This window comes from Periplaneta americana, chromosome 1 (genome assembly GCF_040183065.1).
Source record: "Periplaneta americana isolate PAMFEO1 chromosome 1, P.americana_PAMFEO1_priV1, whole genome shotgun sequence".
NCBI classification, from domain to species: domain Eukaryota; kingdom Metazoa; phylum Arthropoda; class Insecta; order Blattodea; family Blattidae; genus Periplaneta; species Periplaneta americana.
This window is the reverse complement of record NC_091117.1, coordinates 151,447,821-151,471,369: the sequence shown is the minus strand read 5'-3', so window position 1 is coordinate 151,471,369 and position 23,549 is coordinate 151,447,821. Positions and strand designations below refer to the sequence as shown.

The 23,549-nt window shown below is 33.6% G+C and overlaps 1 protein-coding gene and 2 non-coding genes across 3 annotated transcripts; all 3 read left to right on the top strand.

Moving 5' to 3' along the window:
• Nucleotides 1-2,191: 2,191 nt before the first annotated feature.
• LOC138702053 (mantle protein-like) lies at nt 2,192-8,306 on the top strand. The gene is made up of 2 exons (XM_069829578.1): nt 2,192-2,344; nt 7,660-8,306. The coding sequence occupies exons 1-2, from the start codon at nt 2,333-2,335 to the stop codon at nt 8,206-8,208; spliced, it is 561 nt and encodes a 186-aa protein (XP_069685679.1). The 5' UTR covers nt 2,192-2,332; the 3' UTR covers nt 8,209-8,306.
• Nucleotides 8,307-21,703: 13,397 nt separating this feature from the next.
• TRNAI-AAU (transfer RNA isoleucine (anticodon AAU)) lies at nt 21,704-21,777 on the top strand. Its single transcript has one exon. It is a non-coding gene; the product is annotated as a tRNA-Ile (tRNA).
• Nucleotides 21,778-22,988: 1,211 nt separating this feature from the next.
• On the top strand, nt 22,989-23,062 carry TRNAI-AAU (transfer RNA isoleucine (anticodon AAU)). The gene has a single exon. It is a non-coding gene; the product is annotated as a tRNA-Ile (tRNA).
• The last annotated feature ends 487 nt before the right edge of the window (nt 23,063-23,549 follow it).

Below are 23,549 nucleotides of genomic sequence, written 5' to 3'. Positions count from 1 at the left end.
AGTAGTAGTAGTAGTAGTAGTAGTAGTAGTAGTAGTAGTAGTAGTAGTAGTAGTAGTAGTAGTAGTAGTAGTAGTAGTAGTAGTAGTAGTAGTAGTAGTAGTAGTAGTAGTAGTAGTAGTAGTAGTAGTAGTAGTAGTAGTAGTAGTAGTAGTAGTAGTAGTAGTAGTAGTAGTAGTAGTAGTAGTAGTAGTAGTAGTAGTAGTAGTAGTAGTAGTAGTAGTAGTAGTAGTAGTAGTAGTAGTAGTAGTAGTAGTAGTAGTAGTAGTAGTAGTAGTAGTAGTAGTAGTAGTAGTAGTAGTAGTAGTAGTAGTAGTAGTAGTAGTAGTAGTAGTAGTAGTAGTAGTAGTAGTAGTAGTAGTAGTAGTAGTAGTAGTAGTAGTAGTAGTAGTAGTAGTAGTAGTAGTAGTAGTAGTAGTAGTAGTAGTAGTAGTAGTAGTAGTAGTAGTAGTAGTAGTAGTAGTAGTAGTAGTAGTAGTAGTAGTAGTAGTAGTAGTAGTAGTAGTAGTAGTAGTAGTAGTAGTAGTTTATGTAACCTGGTAGAGATAAGGGCATCAGGCCTTCTCTGCCCCTCTACCAGGGGATTACAACTATAATATGAAGAATAAAATTACAATTAATATTATAAGATATAGGACGGCCAACTGAATGCAGACCTTCAGCTTATATTGAAGTATTTGTTTTATAAGGAGTGTTGAATCCATCCGTTCAATGTGTATAGCCAGTTAGATTTTATATCACTTATTTTAGCTTTTAAACATATAGTATATTTAGATCTTCTCGAATTGCTATGTTGCGGACATGATCTGTTTAGAAATATTCTGAGATTCGTCTTAAAATTCACATTTCTGCTATTTCTATTCTTCTCTTTCCACATCAGTTAATAACTAGTTTTCACTCCCATATGTTAAGAGTGGAACTGCCAGCACTTAATAATTTCGTTTTTAATTTTTACAATGCAAAACTTGTATTTAAAAAATCTAATTACAAAAATAAAATTAAAAATACATAACAATTTTAAAATCTAAGCCAACAAAAATTAAAATTTCTTAAAATAACAATCAAGTGCCAGAAAAAATTAGCACCTGTGGATTCCCACTTTACCTACAATATATACAGTAGAAATAGCCTATTGCTCTTGTACCGTGTGAACGAAATGTTAAATGTTATGTATTATTTTACAACGCTTGCAACTGCCGAGATATATCAGTGTCGCTGGTGTCCCGGAATTTTATCCCGCAGGAGTTCTTTTACATGCCAGTAAATCTACTGACATAAGCCTGTTGCATTTAATCACACTTAAATGCCATCGACCTTGCCCGGGATCGAACCTGCAACCTCGGGCATAGCAGGCCAGCGCTATACCAACTGTGCCAACCAGGCCGACTATGTGATATATTTCAAGACATAGGCAACTAAGACTAGGCCTATCAGTCTTGCAGAATCTTACGTCATTTCCGAATGGGAATTCCTCTAAACCATAATTCGTTACCCTGACTACAGGATGGCAATGGCTAACACGGCTTAATTTTCATGTTCTAGGGAAACAGTCATTTTTAACAAGAGGTCACCGACTTCATTTCGCTTCATAATGTGCCATATTGCAAACAAAAAGGCATCACTTTTAATCCACGAAATTCAAATCTAACTGCAAATAATTATCTTCATTGATTGACGGTTGAAGTCATTGCTGGGTTCTTTGAAATTGCGAAGAAAACGGCTTCGAAGTAATATGTTTCTTCCAAACATATTTCCTCTGCCATTCTAATTCCATCAGTGCTCCATTTTCTTAACATCGTCGTCTTGTAGTCCATGAATAGCCTGTGTAGCTGTGAAGGAAAGTTAGTCGAAGAATTACCATTACCATTACAACATTTCTTCTAGTGACCGTCTCCCATAAACGAAGGTCAGCAAGCCTTGAAAAACATTACAACTTTAAAAAAAATTTTAAAAAGCGAATTGACAATCGAAGGTGGCAATAATAAAATTTAAATTAAAAATTGTGAATAGATATAATGAATTGAGAATGTGGTAACCTGCACGACTTAACCTAGTTTTTTTGTCAATATTCTGATCCACATATGTGGGCCAGCAACATACATTTATACAATCTAAAAGATTTTTGCTGCCTTTGACGGAAAGGAGCTAAAAGGGAGATAGCCTTGGAGTGGGCAACTTCAGCAACCTGATTGCAGTAAAGAGAAGGAGACTGAAAGAGAGAATGGGGGAGACCTAAAATTCGACACGAAGTGAGCGTCTATTTTGTGCGTGTATATAAGAGACTGTCCGGCTTTCAGTTGTCACCAGTTGTTTAGCTCTTAGCAACAAGCAAGCATGAAGTTTCTGGTAAGTCAACTATCGTGCATACGTTCATTAATTAACAATGAAAAAATTCCTAGTCATTCGTTTCTCTAAACACTTTCATAATTACAACTGTATATCAGTTGACATTACGTTTAACTTGTGTCGAATTAGACTAAATCAAATTTGAATTAAAATTAATAATTTTGTGTTATTCAACATCCACCTGTCAATTATTATTATTGTATTTTCAATTAGTAAATGAGTCATTCAACTCTTTCAAACGACAAAAAAAGCCATATTGAAGACAATTTTAATTACTTGGATAAAGTAAAACTATGTAGTAAACTGTACAACTTTTGGTGAATTGTATTTGTTCTTTCATTTTCTTTTTAGTTTCGAATGTATTATATTTCATTTTTACTTTTAATCATTAATCAAAGGATTAACCCTAGCAATACCAACCGGTTACTTTGTGCCCACCTTATCCAAAATTTATATTCTAAATAATTTATTGCCAGTTATGAATCCTTCTATCTGATTGTATTGTTCTTTAATCCTTTCCACTGACAGTTTCACTAACACACGAAAATTTGTGTAAGTGAACAAAAAAATATCCCCCGTTGTTTAAGTAATTGTTCGAAAATATAGCCTAGAATGACATTTCAATTTTTCTCTCTTATTATAGTACATACTATTAAGCTGGTTATACAAATGCCAAAAAATTGTTCAAACATAAACATATTTGTAGTAAGCTGTGGTCTGTTTGGTAAGTGAGGACGGGTGTCAAGAAAGTGATGCGTAACATTTTCCTGGCATATGTTAAAGTAATTGTTAGAAAATTTACAAAGACATTTCAATTTTTCTCTTTTATTATAGTACATGCTATTTGTTGATAACAAATTTAATGTCAAAAAATTGTTCAAAATTAAACATTTTTGTAGTGGTCACAAAGTACCGCCCCCCGTTGGTACAGCATGTTATTTAAAATATCTTGATATTGCTAGGGTTAATACGAGTATAAAAATAAAAATGCAGTATAATTCTTATGTATAAAAATCTTACCTATATTTGCAAAAAAAAAAAATGCAATACATTTCTCTTTGTTTTTTACATCATGGGAAATGAAAGTTAATTCTGTTATTCAGTTAAATTGAGTTAAATAAGTAAATTAATATTTTTATGAGATAACAACATAAAAATTACGAAATGTTTGTCTTGTTCTATTGATTCATTGAGATGTGCTGCTGAATCAATATTACTTGTAACTATCATTAAGACGAATATTTATTAAAATGTTCGTTTGTAATGTTCATATTAATTTTTTTTCAAATGAACTCAGAAAAATTGTATGTAATTTCCTAAAATGCATAGACCTACATCTATTTCACTCATTCCCTTTATCAAAGTCAATCTACGTAAGACGTTTTTAATAAATTTAAAATTTGATTAATAATTTTACTTAATTCTGCAGTAATAAGTATCCTTTATTTGAAGAAAAATGATTTCTTTCCTTTTATTCTTAACAATATCGGTTAAATTTTATTCCTTTTATATGATGGTATTGTGTTAAATCTTATTCAGTACGCCTTAATGTGCCCTTAGATTAACATATGATATTTCAACTGTTGCGTCTTTTACTGACGTCTCATATTCTGTTATTTTGATCCACTTAGTCAAAATCTTAATCCAATATAATTCTATTTTGGTGCTCTTAAATTCATTTATTAAATTTCAAACAAGTTTATATTAAGTACTAGATTTAAGTTTTTCTAATTAGATTTATGTAAAAAAGTTTCGCATAGTAGTTAATTTATGCGAAAATTTTGGTGAAAGTTGTTTTGGCAATATTTGTATACGGTCTATTATTTCTCGTGCTAGTTTTATGTAACAATGAATCGGACCTCAAATAAATGTATTTTAAACTTGCCCATGATAGCCATAATCGGCAGAATTCTGTCACATAAAATTATCCGTTCACTCAAGTTTGTATCGATTACATTTTGTACGTATATAAATAGCTTACAGGTTTACAAGTCTATTAAAGTAAGTGTCAAGAAAGTGAAATGACGAAAAAAAAATGGCGTGGGTTTAATTGAAGAACGTGTTTTCTCTTGACTAACGACCGGTTGTAATGTTAAGGTAAGCATCCATCTAGTTCAACTGCAGAAATAATATTGTAATACACCTCGATTGTTTTATTAGGTCACTGATCTCCTACGCACTAGATACGTCATAAAGTTCTCTTTCCATTATTGACTCACTTTTCTTCTGTTTTATGTTGGCATAATTTATTGAAAGAAGTAAATTTATTTTTCCACTATTAAATATTTAAGTTTTCAAATATGTCTGTCATATGTTATCAAATGTACAGGTAACTCCTTTTGCACGACATAAGGCGTATGGAGCATGGAGGTAGAGCTCCTGCTTTCATGACTCGGCATTAACTTTTACCTCCCGGGTACTATCCGGTATAGCCTTGGATTCGAGACCATTCTGGAACTTTTGGCAAGGAAAAAAATCACACGACACTTAAGATTGAACCTAGAGCCTTCCAGTTCGTAGACATTTATTCTATCAACTGTACTAATCGGCTGCCAGTCATACAGTATGTTATTATTGTGCCTAACGCACGCACATAGGCTATATACAGAGTGGAATTGGAATAGCCTTGTAGATTTTCAGAGCAAATCGTTCAACAACAAAATCTATAATATCACATTGGTGGTAAATTAATAGTTTTTTTTTTTTCAGAACAATGTCTTTTCTCAAATGTTTAACAACCTCTTATTCGGTATACTATTGCGAGTAAGATCGTGATTTTTGTCCATATCGATAGGAAAACTAATGAAGAATAATTTATCCCCCTGGCGTATTTCAATAGTGTGGACGGTTTTCGTGTAAATTTAATTTTAAAACCTCCAATTTCAAGCCACTACACGATACAAATTGCTTGCAATACAGCGCCAGAGAACAGCTCATCTAACAAGACACACCTAGTTCATTGACCTCTTACATCTGTATCACGAGAAGAGTGTGTTAGCGACGATGTTGTCGAACTGCTGAAACTTCAAACTTAATTTTCTAATTAACCGTGCATTTAATCACAAAACGTAATATAGGTTTTTTGTTCATTAAATAGTAGGCCTACCCTATCGCCCCTTTCAATCTGTAAGGTTATTTCATTTCCACCCTGTATATATAGTACGTCTCATTAATTCGTCTTAAAGATGGTCATAAAATAAAATATTTATTATCAAATTAGTCGAAATATTCTAAACTATTCTCCTCTATTCTCATATTAGACATTACTTGTTTATAACATCTTCTAGTCTGCATAGCTTCGTGTGAGTGAATAGCAAATCAAGCATGTTTTGAAGACATATAAGTCGAGTAAATTACTTCATTTTCTCCGCATGAAATGCGCCTAAATGTACTCAAATAAATTATGCGCATAATTCAAAGTATATGTAAGAGAACGCATTTTAAGCAAAACTAATTAATATAAATTATACCAATACATAGTGAAGAAGAAATGATCAGTGTAAATAAATGCATCTCAAAGAGAAATAGTGATAAAGTTGCCCCAGTTACGAGCCATGGAGACTAATAAGATAGGGGAATGTTAATACTCCTACGTTTGCAAACAATCGGCACTATTTAGTAGCAATAAGGATGTTAGTCCCATGTGTTTCCGCCTCCACCCAGAAGGAAATAACTTTGGTATCCATTTCTATCATAGACTGATTGAACCCCAGAGCCATTTCGGAGAGAAATTATTTATATAAATCAACGCATGTTATATAAAGGGTGATTCACCAGGATTTACCGTCCTTTACGGAGCTTATTTCCGAAGACATTCTGAGCAAAAAAAAGTCATACAAACATTTGTCCTAATCTCAATATTTTCAGAATTACACTAATTTGAAGTTGTTTGTAAAATACCATTATTCTTGAGTTTTAAGGATAAAAAATATTACAGATAAAGAATGCATTATTCAGGAGTATCATTTCTTTAATTAGCTAGTATTCTGAAGCTAAAAATGTGTTGTGAATTGCATAGTTGATCCGTACAGATTTTTTTTTCAATTTTTAACTATAAAATTACATTTTCTTACGCATTTATCACAATTGTTACAAATCACGCCGCTCTTGTAAATTCTTCAAGACTGTACATTAGGATGCATAATTAAACTGTAAAGAATCAAGTTCCTAAAGTCGTATGATTTGTAACAATTTTTTGATAAGTGCGTAAGAATGATGTCATTTTTAGTCAAAAATTGAGAAATAAAATCTATGCAAAACAATTAACAACACATTTTTTAGCTTCAGAACACTAGTTAATTAAGGAAATGACACTTCTGAAAATAGTTCATTCTCTATTTGTAATATTTTTTTACCCTTAATACTAAAGAAAAAAGGTATTTTACTAATAACTTCAAATTAATGTAACTTTGAAAATATTGACTTTAGGACAAATGTTTATATGACATTTTTTGTTCAGAATGTCTTCGGAAATAAGCTCCGTAAGTGACGGCAAATCCTTGTGAATCACCCTGTAGACCTATATGTATATGTATATGTATACACAATAGGAGAGAAATAATCAGTGCAAAACAGTACATGTTCAGAGATAGATAATCGGCATAAATCAGCGTATGTTAAATTGGAAAAATCCATGTAAAATTAAAAATCACTAAAAAAAGACATTGTCAGTAAAATTATTCGCATAAACCAATATTTTTGCAATGAGAAATAATCTGTCTATTACTGCACATTCAAGGAGAAATTTTTCTCTCACACTAGCGCATTTGGAAAGAGAAATTGTCCATGTAAATCGATTAAAACTCATTAAAAACGATCGGTTTAAATCGTTGCATGTTCAAAAGAAATAACCATTGTAAATGAACGCACATTCAAATTTAAACAATTCGAATATATGAAGGGTTCAAAGCCTAGTGGGCCAAGCGCCATTTATTAAAAACGGAGAAAACAAGAGTTAAAATTAAATGATTACCATAATTTAACGAAACATATGCAAGTAATAAAAATTATGCACATTAAAATTAAATGATATGTAAATCTTCATTAAATTATGATATTTACTTAACTTTAACCCTTGCTTTCTCCGTTTTTAATAAATGGCGCTTGGCCCGCCATGACTCTGAACCGTTCATATAGAGTCTTCCGTTAGGAACGCGACTGAAAAGAGTCAAGCTATAACATGCAAAGGCCGTGAGGGCAACAGGATCCATTCGCGTTCCTGACGGAAGACCTTGTTTATATTTTATTAATCGGTGTTTGTTGACGTCAAAGTAAATTGTGATGTGAGAACTTAGTTCATTCTATGCGACCCGCAGGTGTGCCTCCTGGCCCTGACGGCATCCGCCGTGTTGGCAGCTCCCCAGTTCGACGACGACTTCGGATCCTCCTCCGGAGGTGAGGGCGGCTACGGCCATCACGCCGAGAGCTATTCCCAGACCAGCTTCGGCAGCCCCCACAAGAAGGTCAAGACCGTCGTCATCAACAAGGAAATTAAGGTCCCCGTTGAGAAACCCTACCCTGTCACCGTCGAGAAGAAGGTACCCTACCCTGTGAAGGTCCCAGTCGAAGTCAAGGTCGAGAAGCCCTACCCCGTCGAGGTACCCAAGCCCTACCCCGTCTACGTCGAGAAGAAGATCCCCTACCCCGTCGAGAAGGAGGTGCCATACCCCGTGAAGGTACCCTACAAGGTGCACGTGCCCTACAAGGTGCCAGTCCACGTCGAGAAGCCATACCCCGTCCACGTCGATGTGCCCCATCCCGTCCCTCACCCCTACGTTGTTGAGAAGAAGGTCCCCGTCTTCATCAAGAAGCACCAAGGACACGAGGAGGGCGAAGCCGAGAGCTACAGCAGCTTCAGCTCCTAAACGACCTCATCGCCACCACCCATCAACCACATAACGCTAATTTATTGTAACCGATCATCCGCGCGATTTATGATTTAATAAAACGAAATGAGTATTAATTAAGTCTTGTGATTTCTTGTCCTTCATAATATCTCTGTAAACTTATAGGACTACCTAGATTGAAGTTACAGTATTTGTGTATTCACTCCGTTGGCCAAACGAATGGAGTAATGGCTTTTCCATCCTGGAGACTCGAGATCAAATCCCTCTGAGTCCAATTGATATTTGTGGCGGACGAAAGCGATGTTTGGTTCAAGATCTTGTGAAGTTGTTCTGCATCTATTTTCATTGTCAGCATTCCATAATTTCGCAATCAGTCATCATCATTTTGCTATTAGATCTATGCCCATATTTGACTATGGGTAGCATCAAAGATGGCAAAGTGGTCTCTAGTTTCGACACTTCTAGACAGAAGATCCAGAAACAAAAGAATCTGCCCTTGCAAAATCAAATTGTAGGAAAACCTGACTTTGATTTTCCCTCGCCATTTTCATTCCACAATTGCTTCATTATCCCTGTAATGTAACCTCAACTTCCTTAATAGGTAGCAGATTTGTGATTTAATAATCGGGGAAAAAGATCAGAAACTTATTTTTACAAGCTTCTCACTTTTGAATAGTGTTGTTTTACTTATTGTAATTCAATAACATGGGATTTCTGGCTTCAATTTCTTACAAATAGAAACTCTACATCTTGATTACACAACTTTTAACACAGCCAAAGCTACACTACACATTAGAAATTGAAAACAACAAATCCTTAAGTTTTCTAGACATCACAATAACAAAAGTGGACAACAAACACACATTCAAAGTCTACAGAAAACCCACAACAACAACACACATACACAACACATCCAATCACCCAACACAACACAATCAAGCTGCATTCCGAACAATGGTACATAGACTACTCAACATACCAATGAACCAACATGACTACAAAGAAGAGGTAAACATAATCATATACACAGCACAAGAAAACGGATATAACCTCAACATAATAGACAACATAATAAGAAAGACAAAACATAATCACAAAAATCATACGAAATATAAACGCACACAAGAACACATCCAAATGAAATTCTCAACACACAATTTAACACACACACACACACTCTTCGTCTCCACATTACACTACACAAACACACCCCCACAGGAAACACAGACAAAATGCGCCAAGACCGGCAACAATAAGTTCTGAAAATGGCCGATAACAGGCAGAAACGTGTTAACGAGGTAATATAAAAATTTAACACAAGAAAGACATAATACGTTTTCCAAAGAGAAACTTTGTAAGACAATGAATTGTATAGCTTTTAAACATTTTTCTATTACTCACAATTAAAAGATAAAGTATTGACTTTCCACGTATAAAACGATGTTGCAAGATTCTTTATAAAAAGAATTCAGCATGAGTGGAAGTTTTTTCTTAATGCATCTGTTTGTCTGTCATTCGTATTCCACCATCGTCTCATTATGGCTGTATCATATAATTTCTTCTTTTATAATAATTAGCAAGGACCAATTTTCACATGCGCGAGAAGCAAATAGAATTTTTTTTTAGAAACATTTCAAGCACGGAGAGTTGTTTTTCTATTGTAATTCTGTAACATTGATCCAAATTCCACTGCCCTTAAAAAAAACAATATTTCTACTTGTGAAGCTCACAATCAGATATAGACCTATTGTAATAGCAAATACGTTCATTATTCGTTCACTGGAGACGATTCTTAACATATATATTAAAATATGTAAGATATGTGAAGAGTAAAGTTGCTGTGGAGAAGATTATATCCGAGTAATATATATTGGTTTTCTCTGACATTGTTACCTCACCATACTTCATTATCGCCGCATTAACAAATGATAACTTGAATATTATTTATATCGCTAAAGAACGACAACAGAATATAAATGATAACTTGAATATTATTTATATCGCTAAAGAGCGATAACAGAATATAAATGGTAACTTTAATATTATTTATATCGCTAAAGAACGATAACAGAATATAAATAATAACTTGAATATTATTTATAACGCTAAAGAACTATAACAGAATATAAATGATAACAAAATAAAATGGTAACTTGAACAAGGCTCGAACTCACAACCTTCGAATCATTAAGGAAGCACTCTGTCGCTCTCTACGAGATGCAGATATCGATGGCTCCGTAGTTCCGAAACTGCTTCTACAAGCGCGAGCATCGTGTAACCTCACCGCAATCCGAAGTGGACTTAGAAAATATTCGCTGTTCACGAGTGCGACCATTTTCTTTTTTTTTTTTTTTTTTTTTTTTTTTTTTTTTTTTTTTTTTTTTTTTTTTTTTTTTTTACAACCGTACATTTAAGATCTGTTGAAAATTTAAGGCTTTGTTACGTTGTTAGTTTAGCAGAAAAATGTAGTTAACTGTACACTTCTATGTTCATATTTTTCTTTGCTTAATCGCAAAAAATAGGAAAAAAAAAAATCACAAGGTAAATGAATAATCTAATTCAGTAAATAAAGTGTTGTACATACTGTAATAATTAAGGGATTAAATAATTATAGTTCCGATTAAATTATTTATCATTCTTTACCAGTAAAATTAATTCGCGTATCGTAAATATTGTGATAACTATTATGAAAATTGGTAGTGTATGTTTTATCGTAATTTTAGTATGCATTCACATCTCACTTCCTTCTACATAACCATTTGTATTCACAAGTATTAGATCGTCTCAAAAGTATTAGTTTTGCTATAAATGTTCTAATCATTCGTCTTTGAGTTCTAGGCAAGGGAAGATTTTCGTATATCTGTTGTTAGAATTGTTTTGAAACACATTTCAAGAAGCATTAAACTTCATATACAGACGTGGACAAATTATTAGACTAAAAGGTTTTTCTTGGAAACATAATACAATTCGTCATATCAACTATCAGTATAATTTACAGAGTCTTTATTGTTGTAAATATGATTGTTTACATCTTATGGTATATTTTTCCAATGGTTAAGCAAATTTTGTCTGGCTGTGTTGGTACTATTGATGTTTTAATTATATACTGCAGAAGATATTCAAGAGTCTGTTCTCCTATGGCCTGCAAGAAGACCGGATATGAACAAAATTGAAAATCTGTGATCTATACTGAAGAAAAAGTGAACAAAAAGAGGCTTACAACAAAACATGGACTCATTTAAGCACTAGCTGATATCTGGCTAAATAATACTGGTATTCAAAGAAAATGTCAAACTTTGGTTTCCAGCATCCCTGACAAAATCAGCATATTACTAAAGAATAAGGGAATGTTCACAAAATATTAGTAACCTCCAGACTCCATTTTCTATTCATTATTTCTGTACAAAATATATTTTTGTTCATTATTTCTGCTGATAAATACAGCCTTGTTACACATATAATTAATTTAGTCTAATAATTTGTCCACGTCTGTAGTAATTATATTTTGCTGTTATTTATTACTGTATAGGAAGAAGATAATGGAGTATTATAGAGAATATTAATAGACTGAGAAGGGGAAAAACGGGCGAGAACCCCGAGAAAACCCCCACAACATAGACTTTGTCACCACAAATACCATGCTGGGAAACGAACCCAGACTCCCTTGCATGACAATACCATGTCTAACCGAGCGCTTTTAAGACGACTAAGAAGGAAGCAGTCGTTTATCTAACAATGTGTATGTTACTATGATCTCCATAAACCACTAGTAGCTGTTCTTTCCGGATTTTGTGACAGCTGTTAGTTGACACTGCAACAGGTTAGCAACGAGCTTGTGAACAAGTGAGATGCACATCCAGCTTCACAGTTGACACAAACAAACGCGTGCCAGTGCATAATGAAAGGCTCCATCGTGCATCGTCGTACTTCATCTGTTTGCCTCAAATAATAGAAACCGCTATCTTGCAAGCACCACGCCAATGCCATGGTTACACATCCGTCAGCAAGGCTTCGGATTGTGTATCTGTATAATTTTCGATTGAAAAGTGGTTCGCTTCCTTCGACTGCCGATGACATGCGGATGACCTTCAACCTCCACATATTAGCCTGTTCCCACGATATTCGAGAGCGATTTGAGTGACATTTTTTTGTTATTGTCGAATTACAGAACACACGTCGTTTGAAAAGTTGAATCTATCTTCGAGCTCAAGTGTAAGAGGAGGAAGGGATGTGACCATTAATATTACTAAATTCACTTAATTTATAGATGTTTGCGAACCAAGATCACATATAGATTCCTCAGTCCTATGTTAAAATCGGATGCACTTTGAAGAGAACAACCGCCAGAATCGCCACCCGTCCGCCGTAAACGAACACGAGATGGCAGTACAGTCGCTAATGCAATTCAAAATGGGAGTTATGACGTGACTCCTTATGTAACAACTAGATGGCGGCATAGTGAACCTGTCAAAATTTTTTATTTTCATTTTGACCGATAAGCGGAAGTACAATGAGTATAGGATAAATGGGAACGTCTATTTGCTTATCATATAATATAGACATATATTTCAGTCCACACCTGTGGAGTAACGGTTAGCGCGTCTAGCCGCGAAACCAGGTGGCCCGGGTTCGATTCCCGGTCGGGACAAGTTACCTGGTTGAGGTTTTTTCCGGGGTTTTCCCTCAACCCAATATGAGTAAATGCTGGGTAACTTTCGGTGTTGGACCCCGGACTCATTTCACCGGCATTATCACCATCTCATTCAGACGCTAAATAATCTTAGATGTTGATAAATCGTCGTAAAATAACCTACTAAATTAATTATATATTACATTTTATTTATTAACGTTTTCGGCATGATATGCCATCATCAATAAAATGTAATATAGTTAATAACACTATATATTATATGATAAGCAAATAGACTGTCCCACTTATCCTATACTCACTGACAAAAGTTGTTACCGTCAGAGCCTATAACGTAGAACAATCTGGGTATATATGATCTAGAGTTGCGAACAGAAAAGTGAGGAAATGTAAGTGAACTCTCAGAGAATGGAAATGAGATATTAGATGCGAGTGGAATTGATTTGAACCAATTTGAGGATTAAAGAAATGCGATAGAAAATATGTATGTATGTATGTATGTATGTATGTATGTATGTATGTATGTATGTATGTATGTATGTATGTATGTATGTATGTATGTATGTATGTATTTATTTATTTATTTACACTGCAAGTGGGCAAGCACCCGGTGGCATTGGTGTACACAATATAAACAATACACAATAAAATTATAATACACAATAGGCCTACAATAATACAATACAAATACAATTATACAATACACAATACAATTATATACACAATATAATAAGAATACACAATACAATGAGAATACACAATACAATATACAATATAACATGATATTTTTCAGATTCATAAGTATTTCACTTCAGACTTCGATTCATTCATTGACTTTTTGCTGCCAAAGGCAGGTCCTTCACTGCAAATCCAACATTCTCCATTCTTCCTTCTTTTCTGCCTTCCTCTACGTGTCCATATACGACCAATATATTATATTTTTTACTTGGTTATTTAACGACACTGTATCAACTACTCGGTTATTTACCGTTGACAGAATTGGTGATAGCGAGATGGTATTTGGCGAAATATGGTTGAGATTCGCCATAGATTACATGACATTCGCATTATGGTTGGGAATAAATTCAGAAAAAGCAAACCAGGTAATCAGCCCAAGCAGAAATCGAACCCACGCCCGAGCGCAACTCCAGATCAGCAGGTAAACGCGCTACCTCCAGAGCTACGCGGTAGCTCGTATACTGTAATGTATTTATTTATCTATTTATTTATTTATTTATTTATTTATTTATTTATTTTGCTAATAATTGGAACATAAAATATAATATAAACAGAAAAAACTTTAGCTCGTCCCTGAAAGAGTAGAATTCGTGTTCGGGAAGGATTCCTGAATTGAAATTAAGAAATATATAATACAATTTGTCTTATGTTTACTAAGCAATAAGAATATATAAATTTAAATTTACAACTTTTCATTATTTATAAAATCCATACATAACTTTTTAAATGTAATACTAGAACTATTGGAATTGACAAGATTAAGATATTTAAATATAAATTTGTTATAGCCTATATTCTTGGGCCTAAATTACTACTGTGATTAAATACTGTAGCAGTGTTGCATTTTGGTTCAAACAATCTTAAAGGATTCATACCTTTTGTTTCATAACTATGAGAATACAATTGAAAATTATTTCGATTTTTATGTATGAATTTTATTATTCATTTCTTTTGTTTCATAACAGTGAGAATACAATTCAAAATTATTTCGATTTTTATGTATGAATTTTATTAATATAATATAGGCTAATGAATTTGTCTTATGTCTTAATGTTATCTATCATGTGATATCTTCTGCTCCGAACTTTTTTCTCGTTCACCATTTCTTCCAGAGCATCCTTCAACAGTCAATGACCCCGCCAATTTATTTTTTTTTTCTTCCTGATCAGGTTCACCATTAGTTTTTCTTCACCCATTCTTTTTAGTATAGCTTCATTTCTTATTTTGATTGTGCATTTCACACGCTTCATTCTTCTCCCCTTCTAATTATCCACATTTCAACTTCGATTAACGAAAAAGTATGTACAATACTCAATATGCATATACATTATGTAGCAGATGGTGGAAGAACGTGCATTGAGTAGCTATCTACATTTAAAAAAGCAAGCGAAGGCGTCAAATATGGAAACAAAATCCAACTATTGCTCTAGTCGAGGCTGAACAATTCTCAGGAGCAAGATCGTCTTGGTGATAAAAAAAATTGAACTTGGCGCCTAATTTTTTTTATTTGTGACTGCTAAAATTCCATTATTAGAGTTCTGCGTTTGGTTACCTAAAACTTCCTATCAACAGTGTAGGTATGTATGGAGTATAGCTTGACAACATCCAACGCTACTTAGTTCAGGTATGCTATTCAGTGAACATACGAAAACAAAACAAAGCTATGCGGTTGGAAATGAGTGCTACAGTAGAAGAATTTGGTAGCGAGCACGTTATTAGGAAAGAATAAAATGTATTTTGCCGGAAAGAAGGAAAGATTGTTAATTTAGAACACTAAAAATGTTTAGAGTCATTGATTAAATGTGTAGAGCTTCGTAAGGCATGCATTCATAATGTGTTTTATTTTAAGTTTATGCTGAAATTTCTATTTTTTCATTTGTTAATTCCAAATTTTAATGAGATCTTTATTTATTGTAAAAATTAGGGGTAGGCCTTCACAGTTGTTTAAACCTTCGAAACACCATGTGCTCTGCATTTCATTAGCTATGGCTAAATTTCTCTGCAATAGGTTACCAGTACATCATACACTCTTTTTAGCGATTCCTACAAATTAAATTAAGTGAAATTGTTCTCAAAAACTCTTAAAAGCACAATTCATCAGTTGAATGAATATAAGGCATGAGTATGGACAAATTTGATTAATTATGTTCTTGTTATTTTCTTTTGGTCTTGCAGGCTTTCAGATAATTAGGCAGTGAATTGAATTGAAATTGGCCTAATTCATGAATGGCGAAATTGAAGTCACAATAGCTAAAGTGACAGAAGATAGAAGATAAGCTTATTAGTGTTTTTCATTAAAATTATTAATGTTCAGATTAGTAATAAATTTATCTTGGTTTTTCACACAGAGCATAATCAGGGATAGAATGTAATCACTAGTAAGGTTAGAATTTATAAATGTTGGAAAATATTTTTACGTAATATCCTTTTATGCACACCTGCCATTATTCTTAGAGCTTTCCTTTTTAAAACAAAAATACATATGTTTAACTTCAGATGAGTTAGCTCATAATATTAATGCATATTTCTTTATACTTACTTACTTACTTACTTACTTACTTACTTACTTTCTTACTTACTTACTTACTTACTTACTTTCTTACTTACTTACTTACTTACTTACTTACTTACTTACTTACTTACTGGCTTTTAAGGAACCCGGAGGTTCATTTCCGCCCTCACATAAGCCCGCCATTGGTCCCTATCCGGAGCAAGATTAATCCAGTCTCTACCATCATATCCCACTTCCCTCAAATCCATTTTAATATTATCTTCCCATCTACGTCTCGGCCTCCCCAAAGGTATTTTTCCTTCAGGCCTCCCAACTAACACTCTATATGCATTTCTGGATTCGCCCATACGTGCTACATGCCCTGCCCATCTCAAACGTCTGGATTTAATGTTCCTAATTATGTCAGGTGAAGAATACAATGCGTGCAGTTCTGTGTTGTGTAACTTTCTCCATTCTCCTGTAACTTCATCCCTCTTAGTGCCAAATATTTTTCTAAGCACCTTATTCTTAAACACCCTTAACCTTTGTTCCTCTCTCAAAGTGAGAGTCGAAGTTTCACAACCATAAAGAACAACCGGTAATATAACTGTTTTATAAACTCTAACTTTCAGATTTTTTGACAGCAGACTAGATGATAAAAGCTTCTCAACCGAATAATAACAGGCATTTCCCATATTTATTCTGTGTTTGCATATTTCATTATAGAATGTAAAAATTAAAAGTATGTCATTTTAAGGGTCTTTTATTGCCAATGTAAAATATGTATCTTAATGCTTAACAGTGTAACAGGTAGAGCTCAATTTGGTATACAGAAAGTAAGGCTTATAAGTGCCATTATTTTAACTGATGATTATTCATGTCATAAAAAAGAAGAATTGCCCTCAGAACTTTTTTCTAATTGCAATATTTAACTAATTATTAAAGTTTACAATATTAAGCGTTTGGCAACGTTGCTGGATGGAGAGGAGGGTGTTTACAAGTACACGGTACAGCTCAAGCTGATACAGACATATCGGTACAAAACAGATGCTCTGTTCTAATGCAGGGGCGGACCGTTGTTTACATAAAACGAACAGCAAATATAAACTTTCAATCTCATTAATAGAACTTTATGGTAAATTTCCATTTTATTTAACAATATTGGCAATATTGGTCCATTTTTAATTGTATGTCTAAAAAATAAACATACTGCACAAAATCACAAAACTTTTTTTTAAATGCAACATTTTAATCTCTACCGCTTCCATAAAGCAGTACTATTTTTAAAGAAATTTCTGTTTGTGTTATTTTCGAAACGAGGTAAAGACTCCTAGTTTCTAACAATCGTCTGAAACCGCTACAAAAGTTCGCCGAATAGGTAACTTTCATTGCGGAAAACATTGAGGTACATCTTCTTGCCTCACTTGAATTACGACGACTTTCTCCATAAATTAATAACATATCATATTCCTAAACTGTGAATGACATTGTAGGCCTAAGTTGTTTATCGAATGCCCGGTACCGAACTGCCATCCGCTCAGCAGTAGACCTATGGACAGGGAGCTTGAACTCAGCTGACTGCAGAATACTGCCTGCTGAACACGTTGCTACGTCTCTCACGCCAGAATATTAACAAATTCAAGCATGCAATTTTATTTAATTTCACGAAAACTTAATAGAACACACAAATATGTATTTAAACTAATATTAACTCTTGCTAGATATACCTACTGATGTAATTGTTTTCATAATTTTACTAACGATATAAGCGAATGAAATAAGAGAAGAAATATTTTTTTCTCGGAAAACTATCAAGTTTTGATCATATGTTGTATGGACATTTTTTGATCATGTAGACCGTCCCCGACGACTGTGAAAAGAACGGACTTATACCACTTAACCTACATTCTGTATAGGCTATTATAGGTATATTTTCCGATTCAAGTGATTATCCATTTCCAAAGCAAGAAACTTTGTGCTTATAAATTATTCTGCTTACTATATTACATATTTTTGTATAATCTTTAACTTGTCCCACATATCGAAGCCTCAATGCTGATCTAAGATTTGTGGAATACAATAAATGAAAAGAAATTCTCACGCACTCTCGATTTTCAAACATCTGGAGAATAACGGTTCTATACGTATATCTGTATATTTCGTTAACAAATTTGCCATCGCCCTTCGATTCGATTTTCATTGTCTAAAATTGACAATTAATGACCATAGTAACTTTACAGCACCGAAAACTACTCGAAAGCATGTTACAACTTGGGTGATGTCGGGTCATAACAACGCCGGGCTCCGATTGAGATAAAACAGGACCTCAGATTGGCAATGGAGGAATATTCGAATCCGCGATCTGCAGCTTACAAGGGAACGTTCAACACTAGAAGGTTGGCTAGGACCTTCAAATTTTGTACATTGAAAGGTCGCATTTATAACACATTTTCTACGAAAAATAATTTTCGAAATCGACCTATAAGACAGGTAAATAGTACTTGGAATATTAGTAGTAGTTTGGTAGTTTGGAAACCCTGATGCTGTCACCAGTGGCGGCTGATTGACTGAGGGAAGTGAGGCCGGGCCTCAGTCACTTGCTTAACTGAAATCAAATTTTGTTTTTATGTAATGTAGTTATTTCAATGAAGCATATATCGCTGTATGGAAGCATTTGAAAACTTTGTGATATAGATAGACCTGTTTTGCAGTAAAATTTGTTCATGAGGCCAGGATCGCTCGTGCCGGGTCTAGCTTGTGATGTATATAGACCTGTTTTGCAGTAAAATTTGATCATGAGGCCAGGATCGCTCGTGCCGGGTCTAGCTTGTGATGTATATAGACCTGTTTTGCAGTAAAGTGTGTTCCTGAGGCCAGGATCGCTCGTACCGGATCTGCTTTTGCATTTTCATGTGTCTTCGCAGGCTTTTGAGATTGCGCTTAAAACGTTGTAACTGAGGCACAATTCGTCTGGCCTGGTGAGGTTTCACTCCTCCCAACCATGGGCCGGCCTCAAGGGTAGACTGGGGTGGGAATAGGGTGACTTGTCTTGCTAAATAGGCCATAAATAACAAACATTCCAGCTCTTTGGCAGGCAGAGACCCACACTATTCTCTCCTTTTATATGTTCATGACTTAAGCGAGGGTGTTGTACTATTGTACTTCGTATAGTGAATCTGGGCCAATGTTGTTATATATTTCGAGTAAATATAAACAGAAACAAATGCCAGAAATAATTCTGGTGTAGTTAATTCATTGTTAGAGTGTCCTTTTTCCAGAAGAAATAATATTGAAAGAAAGGAAGTTTTAAATAAAGAGAGAGCTTACCGAGATACCTATGACATCGCTGACAAATTTTCTGACAAATAATCTTAAAACGCGAGTTTCTATTGCATCCTGGTATGGGCAACATAAATGGTTAAGTGGTAATGTGGTGCAAAATAAACTTCTCTGTTGGCCTTATTTGTTGCTGTCAAAGGAAAAAAAAAATAAAAAGAAAAGAAAGAAAGGGAAATTTCAATATGGGTTACTTCATCACACTGGTACAATCACTGAAACTCGCAGCATAACAGCTTATTTGGTGAGTGAAATTATTATTTTTCATTATTAGTAATACTAATAGACTAATATTTATAATAATACAGTAATAATGGTATTAATAATATAATAAGAATAATAATTAATATCATAAATAAACATTTTCTATCGGAGGCACTTAAACTAGTTGCATCTGGCCTCACCGAGGATTTCGATCACCGGCCGTTACTGGCTGTCACACGGAAGAAGACAAGCTCTATGTCGTCAATGACCAGCAAGTACGCAGTTTGTCATCGAACATAACAGTGTACTGTAGTTATAGAGTTATAGATTTAATTTGAAATAAATTGAATACCATACTAGTCTAAATGCTCACGTGATGGAATCTTTCACCGTATTCTCATATACGATAATTAAATTACGATAATCAATTAAAGAAAATCTCAAGTTACTATTGGAAATACTGCTTACTTATTAGTTATTTCTTTTTGTGTTTCAAAGAGAGAGTGTTACATTAGATGCACAATTCCTAAAATAAAGGCAAGTTATCAACTTGCCAAGTTACCGTAGTAAATTAATAGAAAATTATTTTATGTTGTACTTAAAATAATTTTGAGGTTTGAAGGTAACTTCACATAGCAAAATATATTGAAATTTACATTAGGTTTTTGAAGAGAGTGTTTATTTTATTTGTACAATTATTAAATTTATTTAATTTGAGCACAAAATACATAATACTGTATGAAAAATATAACACATAGTATGAGGGAAAGTCAAAAAGTAACCTTAATAATTGTTTTATTAATTGAATATTTACAATAATACTACAAACACTTCATCACTTTTCAACATAATACCTATAACAGGAACACTTGCATTAAACGTACTGGGGACTTGCTATAACAGGAACACTTGCATTAAACGTACTGGGGACTTGCGTACTTATTGTAAAATATACTGTTATAGGTTTAATTTATGGGTTCATTAAATATATCTTACCAATTTAATGTACTATGCGTTTGTTTAATTCCACGAAATCAGGTCATAATTTGTTCGTAATGATAGACCCTATTAAACTCTGCTGTTTGCAAACGCAGAGTTTCAGCTTTGTTTTTTCCTCATCTTTGTCACACACTACACTCAGAAGCCTCCGCAACTACTAGATTCACAAAGATTCTCAGCGATATTCGGAACATCGTTTTAATCTCTTGCATATTATTTTCGCAACTTATTTTTGGCACAAGATCTTATACTAATAGGCCCTAAGATGTATCAGTGTGCAAAATATGAAGGTCCTACGCAACCTTCCAGTGTTGACCATTCATTTTGTTAGATCAGTGGTATGAAATCTTCTTTGCTAGCGTACCTCCAAAACATTTTTTTTTTATTTTCGTGTTCCCAAACTGCATTGCAATAAGGGTCTGCACTGTGTAAAAATAATAAAAGACTTGATTGATGTTGTATGCAAAATAAGTGATGATTGTTATTACTACGTATTATTATTATTATTATTATTATTATTATTATTATTATTATTATTATTATACATATGGCAGTTATTGGTGGAATATTAATAGTAATGAATTATGCCAAATGTTATTGAAGCAAAGAAAAGCATAAGGTGATATTGTATAAGGAAATGTGTGAAGTGCAATAATTATTATCAACAAGTATAATAAAATAAATATGTCAGCATTTTTACATACCTAGTCAGTGAAATATGTACCCCTTGAGACAACCCAATGTACCCTTGAGGGTTGAGGGGTACGCGTATCATAGTTTGATTATCACTGTCTTAGACAATACGATACGGTAATCATAGTCATGTTATTAAATTACTGTAATTTTATAAAATCAATGGTAAATGAAACAGAGCATAAAAGAAGCTTCTTCTCTTGTTAAGTAGTGATATTAGAGAAAATGTTCTCAACAGTAAATTCATAACGATTTATTGGTGTAAAACAGAATCATATGCACTCCCATGTGTTTTACGATATTGTAAAGTTATAGAATTGATATAGCCTACAGTATATAAAATTAAGTAACGTAATATTGTCAGATTAATACACATAGTAGTAAAGCAAAAGGTTTGACTCGTCAGCCCGTTAGCTCAGTTGGTTAGAGCGTCGTGCTAATAACGCGAAGGTCGTGGGTTCGACCCCCCCACGGGCCAGATATTTTTTCATATAGGACTAAACTACTTCGGTTCTCAAACAAACGAAAAAAACACACACACACAAAACTGAATAACTTATCATTGCAAAAAAGAATAATTATTGCTTCAAAGTTGAATATGCTCGTCTGTGGAATAAATTACACGTTGTACTGAGCGATTCATTTGTATTTATATTTTCATGACCCTAGCAGCGCCATATTTTGACTCCTACACAGTGTCTCCTGTAATGTGCCGTGAGCAAAACATTTAATAAAGATTAATATTTATGTATAGATTATCTTCTTATTAATCAAGCAATGTTTTAAACCAAATATTGACTTTATGTACTGCTTTTTCTGTTTATGTTTAAATTTCATTCATTATTTTCTGCATGAACTTATCTTCAACATAAAGGAAAATATACGTTGCTTCTAGGATGTAATTTGGAGCCCAGATTTTAGTGAACCAATACATTAAAATTCTCGAGTTAGCACTATTTTCGTATTCAGTATATTATCATGACTATCAAAATCGTTTCCATTACCATTAGCACTGTCTATAATAACAATCAACAGACTTCGGCATGTATTCCTCTTTTCGTGGAGTAAAATTGTAATGAAATTTCACTTTATCTCGCCAAAAATTTTATAACTCTTGGCTTATTCTGCATTTTAAACCTTCAATGCTAATTTAAGATCTATGGAATATAATAAATGAAAAAAAAAAAACATATCGCCTAACGTATAATTAGTTTTGTTTCAGAATCTAGCTTTCGAAAGTCTTTTTTCTGCCTATTTACAAGAATGATCATTACAGATTTTCTTCTGGGCAGTACTGGGTTTAGTATAGTTCAGATACGTTTCTGATATATGTATGTAAAATATGAAGTCGGCGATGTACACCGGCGCGAGACGTCAGCATGAATAACAGCTGATCTGTCCCAAAAGCTACTGAAGATAGGACAGCAAGTCCTGAAACAAGTCTAGTTAAATTAATTTTAATTGTTTCTTAAATATGTTTGATACTGTAGTATTTTAACATAATATGCATTTTAATAAGTAAAATATGTTACTAAACAAAACATGTATATATGTATTTTGATGGAGTGGTTTAATAAATTAATAAATATTCAATTAATAAATTACGTTAAATTTCATTAAGAGGTTAGATGAATTTATTTAGTTGGATGAATTCAGTTTCAATATGATCCAGAGTAACGTATGCAACTTGGCCCGTTAGCTCAGTAAGTTAGAGCGTCGTGCTAATAACGCGAAGGTCGTGGGTTCGATCCCCCCACGGGCCAGTAGCTTTCTTTTTAATACAAATATTAAAATCACTGTAAATATTGTTACAAATTTACATTTATGAGATTAAAATACTAAAACCACACCGTCCAACTTCCTGTCATGCAATGCGTGTGCAAACTATGCAACGAAGTGTGTCCAAAATATCATTTTAGTAAATGTGTGAATAGAACGAAGTCACTGGTGGAATATAGTAAAGAGAAGTAACTAATACCAAACTAAATTGCACGTTTGTGCGCACTTCTTTCTTATTTATATGCAAACCGTTTTCAAGCAAGCTTTCTCTACATCCTTTAACACAATCCAGGAAAGTAGAACTAATTGTCTAGTCTAATTACATATGCATAATTGGACACTAGGTAGCATTTCAGTTTCCAAATTGTGAACAAGATTTATGTTAGGCCTATATCTTGTTATCATTGGTAGCAGTACGATAGAATTCTCTGAAATAATTGCCATTACTAAAAATACGATCAAGAAAATGAT